The sequence below is a fragment of the Rhea americana genome, unplaced genomic scaffold (genome assembly GCF_003343005.1).
Source record: "Rhea americana isolate MKP2758 unplaced genomic scaffold, rheAme1 scaffold_351, whole genome shotgun sequence".
NCBI classification, from domain to species: domain Eukaryota; kingdom Metazoa; phylum Chordata; class Aves; order Rheiformes; family Rheidae; genus Rhea; species Rhea americana.
This window is the reverse complement of record NW_028186481.1, coordinates 485,066-495,006: the sequence shown is the minus strand read 5'-3', so window position 1 is coordinate 495,006 and position 9,941 is coordinate 485,066. Positions and strand designations below refer to the sequence as shown.

The 9,941-nt window shown below is 48.8% G+C and overlaps 1 protein-coding gene across 1 annotated transcript; it reads left to right on the top strand.

Moving 5' to 3' along the window:
- Positions 1-203: 203 nt before the first annotated feature.
- On the top strand, positions 204-9,615 carry CBX2 (chromobox 2). The gene is made up of 3 exons (XM_085311935.1): positions 204-466; positions 2,802-2,871; positions 3,344-9,615. The coding sequence occupies exons 1-3, from the start codon at positions 282-284 to the stop codon at positions 4,691-4,693; spliced, it is 1,605 nt and encodes a 534-aa protein (XP_085168061.1). The 5' UTR covers positions 204-281; the 3' UTR covers positions 4,694-9,615.
- The last annotated feature ends 326 nt before the right edge of the window (positions 9,616-9,941 follow it).

Genomic DNA, 9,941 nt, shown 5'->3' with positions numbered 1-9,941 from the left:
ACGCGCGGGGCTCGCCTCGCGCGGCGGCGCCCGGCCCGGCCCCCCGACGGCCGCCCCTACCTGCGCTCCTCGCGGGCCCCTTTCCCTTTCCGCCCCGCGGTGCTCCTTCACCGGCGTTTACCGGCGCCTGCGGCTGCGGGAGCTCCGGTCCCCTGGGGCGCCGCGTCCCGCCGCGTCCGTCCCCATCGCTGCCGCCGCCGAGGGGAGCGCGGGGCCCGGCGTCGTGTCCTCGCCGAGCCGCCCCCCGAGCCGCGCCGCGAAAACGGCCCGTTCGTCCTTGGATGAACTCCCCGATGCTCCGTCTGGTACCGGAGCTAGCAGGGGAGGGGGCCGGCCGGGAGAGCCAGGCCGGCCGGGAGAGCCGCTGCCGCTCCCTGCTAGTCCCTGTCCTCTGTTCCAGGCACAACAGCTGGGAACCTGAAGAGAACATTCTTGATCCAAGGCTCCTCCTCGCTTTCCAAAAGAAGTGAGCAAACTATAAATTTCTAAACAAATTATAAAGTCAATTAACTTCTAATTGGTTGCTTGTGTAGTGGAAGTGCTGGAAACAACAGAGTGAAGTGTGCCGTCTCCTTTGTGGCCATCTCTTTTGTTCACCTCTTGAAATTACAGTTCAGGTCCACCTAGGGCCATCGCTCCCCGGGCTGTGTAAACAGGAAGAATTTATGGTCCTGCACAATSTACTTTTGCACTCATTGTACAATGTGAGTGCACTAGTGCTTAGCAGAAACTTTTAGAAGTATCTCRTTCCCCATCAAGCAGTCGGCACCTTGACTGCAGTTGGGGGGTGACCATATGCCCAGGTAGGGAGACAGAGATGGTGGGCTTGAAAAGGAACCAAAACATATTTGTGGAGAACATAGCCAAGAAAGTGATGAGGAAGTAATGGGTGGGAGAAAATGGTGTCCTCTGTAAGAGCTCAGAGTACTGCATGGAGCTGAGTTGAGAACTGCAATTGTTCTACAGTTATTACAGACTAGGAATCACGCATGGAGATTAAAAAAAAAAGTAGCCAGCTGGCTACATTAGGCACAGTTCTGCTAAATATTTTGGCTCCAGATTAACAAAATCATTAAAGTTTACGATAGGATTTAATTATAACTCATTTCTGGATCTATTTTTTCAAGATTGGGATCTGGCGGTTATTGCAGACAGCACAATGTTTAATTAGCCATATGTATTATAGCTTAACACTTTCATTTTTAAATAGAGAATTATGAAATAGTATAGTGACCTGAAAACATTTTCCATATGATCACCTTGGGCTCTGTATGGCTGTCAGCCTGAGCTGCCACATCCAAAACAAGAGATGAAGAAGAGGTAAAATGAACCCAGTGGAAAGAAAGAAAGTGTTGAGTTTACAGAGTGCATTTGTTTTTCCTCTGCACAGAGGCTATAAGACTTTTGACTCTGAGCAGAAGGGGAAGCATAGCTCTAAAAGTGTGTAAATAATGAATGGCTTACCAGGGACAATCCAGATGCTTCTGTYTTCCTGTTTCCATTGTTTCCATCCAGAAACATTGCCATTTTCACTGTGAATTGGGAAAGCCACTGGTTCAAGACAGGTAAAGAGTTGTCTAATGTATTTCAGACCACTGGAAACTCCTTGCTGTGGGATGTTCTTGTGCAAACAAACCACTCTCTCTTCACTGCCAGAACCACCTCGGTTTCCCTGACCATTGCAGAGTGAAGGCTGGGAGGGAGCAGATCAGGAAGTTGCTCTCAGTAGCTGTATTTCAAAAATCGATACTTATCTTTCCAAGGCCTGTTACTGGCTGCCAGTGAAACAAAGGCACCAGGACTAGAATAACCATTGGGAAGGTCTTGCCTGGCAAATGATTTTTGCCTCTGCTAGCAGTTTAGTAAATATATTTCAATCACCTACACAGTTCAATCTCATGCTTTATGCAAGAAATTTTTCTTGTTCCTCTCTCCTCCAGCGTATCAGGGTAAATGCTTGCTTGTTGAACCAGCTGAAAACCCTGACGTTCAGATATTTGTTCTAAAACCACAATTTTTATAATCCTTCTCTCAGTTCATGGTTCTTTTTCTTACATTGCATCACATTCAGGGCCTTTCCGAGTCTTCCAGTCTGCAGCAGGTCGTCTAGCAGAGCAATGCTTCTCAAATCACAATGGCAGCCTTGTGGTATTTTTGTTCAAAAGCCTTCTGCTAAGGTGCACAGCAATTGGAGAAACTTTAAGTATTGGCAGTTATATGTGGCCTCAAAAGCTTGGAAATGGTTGTGGGAGGGACAAATACTGCCCCCATGCCTCCGTGCTTTCCCAGGAGCTCAGTCCTACTGCAAGGATGTCTATTCAGCTAGTTTGGTTTCTTGTGGGGCACTGCAGAGGATGACAGCTGCTGCTGTGCTGGCCAGATTGGCTGCTATAAAAACTTCACACATCATCTTTACTAACAGTTTCTACACCAGTGGCCTGCAGTTGTTACTTCAGGATAAATGGTCCAGGTATCATGTGGGGAGGGATTTAACTGGGCAAGTCTTCTGGTTTCAGTAGAGTTCTTGGGGCTCAGTAGCCCTTCTACTGCACTTAAACACAGTATACCCATAACAAACAGCAGGGGTTTAAGTAAGCGATGTGCTTGAAGCCTGTAAGATTGTCATATGTTGATAGAAGTCACAGGACACCTGCCAACACATGCATACATGCTGCTGCTCAGATGAGAGCTGAGCCTACAGCACCCCCAGCAAGGTCTGTTCCCAAAGACAGAAGAAAGAGAGGAACTAGGCTGTATTGTTTTTTTCCTGCAAGCATTGTCCTTAATCAGTGTTTTTCCAGGGAACACGAAAAAGAGGTGCAGAACCGGAAGAGAGGCAAGCGACCCAGAGGCAGGCCCCGGAAACATGTGGTAAGTCCTGGAGGTAATGGGAATCCACAGCAGTGGCTGCTCTTGACAGGTTCTTACCTTGAAAGGCGCCAGTGAGCTCATGTCTTACGACACAGCATTGTGGCTGCTAAATCTTCGGAGACCCCAGTTTAGAAGGCTGAAGTGATGAGTAGGTGGAGGAGGAGGCTAGCAAGGAAGACTTTTCTTCATTGTTCATCTGGCAATGGTGTAAAAGGAAATAAAAGTGTTCCATGGCACCGCAGTTCCACGTGGTATTTAAACCTTTTCTGTTTTGTAGCACATGCTCCCTAAATCATTCTAAGGCAGAAATCACATACCATCTAGGACTGGCAGATCAGAGAACGCATGGAAATAGGCTGTGCATTTGTCTGAGGCAGCTGGCCTGGCAAAGTTGAAAAATTTGCAATGCCCGTGACTGTTCTTAGATAATTTCTGTTAACTCTTGTTCTATTCCCTCTTTATTGCTTCACAGGAACCAGAGATGCCTCCAAAAACTAAATCAAGTAGTTCCTCTTCCTCAACATCCTCCTCTTCTTCTTCCTCTGAAGAAGAGGATGAAAGTGACCTGGAAGCAAAGAGAGGTCCTCGAGGCAGAGAGACTCACCCAGTACCTCAGAAGAAAGCGCAGATCCTGGTTGCAAAGCCAGAAATGAAAGACACTTCCAGAAAGAAGCGTGGACGGAAACCTCTTCCCCCAGAGCAGAAAGCAGCTCGACGGACTGTGAACCTGACAAAGGTGCTAAAAACATCCAGGAAGGAGGCAGGAGGCAGTGCCAAATTGATGGGGAAACTGCAGCCCCAGCACAGCGCACAGGGCTCAGGGATYGCCATGCTGAAGGAAGCCCCAGGCACTCTGGCCGGACTGAGCTCTGCGTCCTCTGCGGAAAACCTTCCCAACGTGATGAAGAGTGGTTCCACGAGCCCAAGCCGGGCCATCAGCTGGCAGAGCTCTATCGTGCACTACATGAACAGGATGTCCCAAAACCAGAACTCAGCAGAGACCTCACCTTTGGGCAGGCTGGCCCTGAAGTCACAGGCATCAAATAAGAGCGGCTTAGGGTTGGACTTAAAAATGAGGAACCAGAAAGTATCTGGGGAGCTCGGACTGAACATACAGGGACCCAAAACTGCTAAGGGTCCTAGCAGCAGTGCTGGGGGGGACCAGAAATCAGGGTTTGCTGCAGGAGCCCAGATGCTACACAATGGCAGCAAGACTCCTGTGAATTCATCTGTTCCTGGTAGCCAGTTGGCATCCAGTCAGGAGTTGAACCTTCAAGCTTTAAACTTGCAGAGTGTCAAAAATGGGCAGAATCCAGCAGGCGGAAGCAGCCTCTCTCGTCATGTTTGCAACGCTCTGTCCAAAAGCTCTGGCAGCACAGCTGCGAGCACGGGTGCTGCCATYGGGAAGGGTGGTGGAGCGGGTTCCGGATTGAATGTTACAAGCACCGGAGTGCGCTCAGGGGGGGACAGCTGCAAGAGTGACAAGCAAGTGCACAGGGCAGCCGCTGGCGAAAGAGACTCGACCAAAAGTGGTGCAGCTGGTATGCAAGAGGGGCACACAACCTCGGAGAACCGCAAGCCAGGAGCCCTTTCTGAAATGAGCACAGGTGAAGAGACCAGCTCAGACTCCGATCGGGATTCTGCTTCCTTCCCTGGTGTGGGTCAGAACATGTCTGTTTCGATCCAGACCAGCCAGGACTGGAAACCCACCCGCAGCCTCATCGAGCACGTCTTTGTCACAGATGTCACAGCTAACCTGATCACAGTGACAGTCAAGGAGTCCCCTACCAGCGTGGGGTTTTTCAACCTACGGCAATACTGAACCAGGGAGTGTAAGAAGAGGGGGAAGGTTCCTCCAGCCTCTCCCTTAGCTTTGCCCATCTCTYTCATCATTTTTTTTCTTTCTTTAAGTGAAAGCAAGTGAGTGCAGAGGTGGAAATCCTCCCCTGCCCCTCTCAGCAGCTGGCTGGGAGCAGTGCCTTTGTATTCTGCAATGAGGTGTCCTGTGCTGCAGCCAGTGCCGTCTTAGACACTGTCTGTAGCATCTGTGGAGATCGCTTGAGACCTATTGCAACTTGTGTTCAGGCAGCTTAAGAAAAAAGCTACAGTGAAACCTGTTCAGAACTGCTAGTTAACGAGATGGATTCCTCCCCGCTTTTTTCTTCTTCCTCCTTTATAGAGTAGGTGCCCCCCCTGCATGGGGTATAGTTAAGCCACCTCCCAGCAACAGAGGTGCTTGTGCTGCTGGGAGGTGACAGGCTGGCAAGTTTTGAGCCAGGTTTCACTGTACATGGTTTTCTTTGCTTTAGAGCTTGAAATGGCAGAAGACAAGGTTTGCAGCTCTCTGGCAGTAGAGAGAGGTGTGGAGATGCTATGTCACAGGCTTATACTCAGAAGAAAAAAGGAGTTCTGTTTCTTTCCTCTATACTCTCCATGAAGTTGTCCATAAGCCATTAGGACAGTCACAAGTCAATCCAAATGAGACAGCCAATGTCCCCTGCATATGGAGGTCTGCTGGGGGTGGTAGCTGTAGTATGGAGGGTTTTCAGGGTACATTAAGCCCAGCCACCCTCCTGGGCTAGGTCAGTTCCAATGATGAAGACCACAACATTTCTGTTGTGATTTCCAGCTGATAGAGATATATTGTTTACATTTTTTTAAAATCAGCTTTTTTGGAAGGAGGGAAATAAACTCAGCCCTCRCTGTCTCAGAAAGACTGACTCCTGGATGCCACAGATGAGACAGGGCATCAAGTGCATCTCTCGCAGAGCAGTAGGGGACTGGCAAGAGATATCTCCTTACCACCCAGAGCCGGTCTTCACTTGGCAAGGGTGGGAGCCAGGGCGAGCTGCTGCTTTCTTTGCAGTGACTTGGCTTTCAGATGAAAGAGAAATCCGAGTCCAGAAGATTAATTGTTGTACAGCCCAGTGAGCCTCAGAGCCACTCCTCTGCCTTGTCCCAGCACCACTACCATTTTACCTTCACATTTAGCAGTTTCCAGGCACTTGTAGGGACCAGTTTAGGGACTATGTTTGGGGGCTTTTTTTAAAGGTCCTGCAGAACATGCAAATGCTTCTAATGGTGAACAGGCTGCTGCTCTATCTTGCAGTTGTCTGTGAGGTTAGTGCTGAAGTTCAGCTAAAAATCAAAGTTTGTGGAGAGATGAGGGTGGGGGTCACTGAGCCCCTGTTGCTGGCAGGCTGGGGCCCCCTGTGTGGTCCAGCTGGTTTCAACACTGCAGGCAAGTCGTGTGCTTTGGCCGCTTACTGGGTTTCAGTTATGCTGATCGCCCACTTTTTTCTCCAACTGGAGGATTCCGAAGCTAGTAGAGGACAACACCTGCACAGGTTGTCTGGAGCAGTGGGAAAGGGACTGGGAGCAGAGGCCGGAGCAGAAACAAAGGCCTTGGGAAGGGCCCGCCCCAGCAGCAGCAGGAATCGCCTGAGGCTCCCACCCTCAGCCCATTCCCTGAGGAACAACCGGGCCTTCTGCAGCCATTCTCATTTGTCTTTCCATCCTGTGCCAGCAGCAGGGTTGTTAATTTTGGCTTGTAATTGCAACCAATAATTTTTACTGAGGTCTTTTCCCCTATTATAGATTACTCTTACAAGCCAAAATTAACAGYACTAGTTCAGGCAAAGTTCAGTAGCATTTGAGGTCATTTTCTTTTATTTCTGTTAATGCTCAGCTCCTTTTTCAGAGAAGAGAAAATGTGTGCAATCTGTCAGGTCGCTCTGGATACATAATTTGGAAGTGCCTCCTAAGGTCTGTGCTGTAAGTGTCTCCTGGGGTGGCTGCCCAGTGTGTCTGCATATTTAGGTACTGCTTCCATGTGGATCATTTGCTTTCTTGCTCACTGATCTGGCACAAGGACATCTTATTTTGCCACAGTCTGAGGCACTTGTAGTACTGGTACACAGCAAAGCAGCAAGGTAAATGGATCAAACTAGGGGTTCACATATTTCTTAACCCCCCATCAGACACTTCACTGATATTTGAAACACTGCCTCCCAAGCTGCTGGCTGGTGGCAGTGCAATTCTCAGGTAGAACGAAAAACCAGCAAAGGTTGCATCTGCCGTTTGGTTGTTAAAGGAGTGGTTGTTCCCTGAGCTGCAGCCATTGCCAGAAAAGACTCRTGTGATCTAGAAATAGTTTCACTTAGATTTTATATTTATTTTGAAGCCTTCCTGTTGGTCGTGGCTTTGGTTTTGTCCTCTTATGGAGCCTAAGTATGGGGGCCTGCATGAGATGACAGCATGCCTTCGATTTGGCGGTGGGGGTGTATTTTTGCCTTTGAGCAAYGTCTGTGTAGACTACTTGGAAATCTTCAGTTCTTCTCTTGTGCTGCCACACAGCCTTGAATGTCACTTCACCACTGTGTCAGCCCGCTTGGGGCTAGAGGGATTTGCATCAAGTTGCCTGCAAAAGGACTTGTGCAGCTTTGAGTCTGCAGCTAGCTGCATTTCCCACAAATGTGCTGTGCTTTGCTTTGTGAGGCAAAGGGCCATGTGGAAAGAAGTGAGCATTGTCCATGAAAGAGGTTCACAAAGGAACTCCATGGTGCCAAAATGTCACATATATATTGCTTGTTTACCTTGTAGTTTTTAACTTTACCAAATGAAATACTGTTGCTTTGAGAAGTCCCAGGAAATGTTAGCCTGTGGTTGCAGAAAWGAGTGCTCTAGGCATGGCCTTTGCTAGATGTACTCTTGTGCTGAAGATGTGAGCATCTGCAAAGAAGAACGAAGGGACTGATGGGTTCTCGGAGGTAATGCCTGGCTCTCTTCCCCATACACCAAATATTTGCTAGTTGGCCTTTACAAATCCAAACTAAATGACAATGTGCCTTTTGGAACTGTCCTTATTTCAGGCTTGTCTGTGGCATTGGTCCCATGACAGGTTTGTGCCTATGCAAAGCTGAGTGGTCATGGGGTCCTGCAGGCAGCTGTGACACTGATGGGGAGAGGCACTCCTGGTCCTCAGTGTGGCACCCAGCAGTCCTGCAGAGCCCTGCTTCAGCACTGCAGGCAGCTGGTCAAATACTCATGGAGAAGAAGCCGGCTCGGCAGGGATGCTATTGCTGAGAATAGAATGCAGGGGCTGGTGCATCGAAGAAACTCATCGAAGTGGTCGTTGAAGAAAAAAGCCTTTGAGGATGGTCTTGGAAAGGGTCAGGCCTCGAGAGTCCAGAAAGAGTGATGGAAACAAGATGCGATGGTGGAGGGACACATGGCTGAGCTGTCAGAGTACAAGGGATCTTGGCCAGCCTGCTGGGCCACAGCGCTCCATGGGAAGCCCTGTGCTCCTGGTGCTTGGCGCTGCAGATGTGTTGCGTTCACTGCAGGCTAGCTCTGAGAAGGCTGCTCCTTCTAGAGCACCCTGTGAAAACTCAAGCATGTTTTTCCATTTGGTGGCTTGTTCAGGGCCAAACTGGTTTCCCAGGGCCCTCGGCTTGCGCCCAGAAGGCCGAACATCCCAGCAGCGAGTGGCTTTGTTCTTCATCACCCACCGCTCACAGACGTTTCCTCTCTCAGTGGCAGAAGGGCTCTGCTGTTACCCACTCTTGCTATTGTGCCTTTCTGTTAACCAGCTGGTTTGATTCCAAAGTTTTAAGGATGGTGAAAATTATAATCCAGAAATTTTACTAAACTTCATCTCATCTTGTCCTTCCCCAGTCTCCTTTCCAATCTCATGTTTCAGGATCTCCCAGCATCTCTGGTGTGTGTTTAAGTGAAAGCTTCATGCTGAAGTTTGCCTCTCAAAGGCACATTATGCGAGTAACTTAATGCAGTCTTTTGTGGACAGAGATTGAAAGCTGGTGCGAACTGTGTTTACCAGTCAATACCATTAGTATTCAAGGTCTACCTTTTTTATTTTTTATTTTGCTGCTATGGGTTTGAGTGTTTAGTTGTATGTCAAACAGCCAATTAAAGGTTTGTCACTTGTCATTTTCTAAGGGGTTTCCGACGTGGAAAGTCCTGCAGTATTTGTATATTGAATGGATATTTTCTCCAGGCATAATCTGGTTAAGTATACTTGTTGTTTTCCATTGGACTGGAAGAGGTGGCCAATTCAGTCATCTTCCTTAGAAGTTTAGTATATTTTTATATATATATTTTGTACCAAAAAAACTGGAGTTTGTGGAGGAATGGGGATGGTTGGGGGGTTGTTTTGCTTTGAGTTTCTCATCTGGGTGTGAAGGGCTCTGGAGCTGGAGAGAGGTTTTTACTGAAAGAAATTGAGGGATGGGTGAAAACAAACAATTGTTCTTGTAACTTGTGCCAGTCACTGGTCTGATTTGTATGTTTTAATTAAAGAGAGAGCCAAATCGTTCCTGTATGACACTTATAATTGCTTTAAACTACAGCTGTTTGTTTGCTTTTATTTTCAGAGAACAAAAGTTGGAGATGTTATTACCCTGGGAAATCTGAAGTTCTTTGTTGGACCAGGACAGCCGCCCAGCCCGCATGTTAACGAGGGGCTGCCTGAGCTGCCTGGTCACTGCTCCTGCCGGGTGTTCCCACCASGGCTTTTTCCGTGACCCTAGTGTTGACTTGCTTGCATTTTGTGATAGGTGTTTTCTAGTACTTTTGGATGTTAATGCTAGTTTAGACTTGAGACCTCTAGGCTGCTTCTAATTTATTTTGCAGGAAAACACTAGGAGATGGTATGTCAGGCAGGTCTTTTGTATAACTTTTCCACTGCTGTTTTTTAGTATATCAATAAATATTTTTTTAACCTTTTCAGCCTGTTGTGGTCACTGATCCAAGCATACCTGGCCGCTCAAGGGAAGTGCCCCGACCTGCCTCGCCTGAGAGGTGACACACGCCCACCTCACCCAAAGCAGCTGGGAGCAGAGTGGGAGCTGGCTGCAGCCCCGCTGCTGCTGCCTTGCCAAACTGCATCCTCCCGCGGACACGGGATTCACACCCCTGCCTCCGGGATCCCTGCCCGGGCTGGAGCCGGGCCTGCCCGGAGGCTTCAGGGAGCCCTGGCCCGGTGCGCTGCCCGACGGAGCCCCCCGGGGCTGGGGCTGCATCATGCATCACCATGGCCCCGGTGGTGTGGA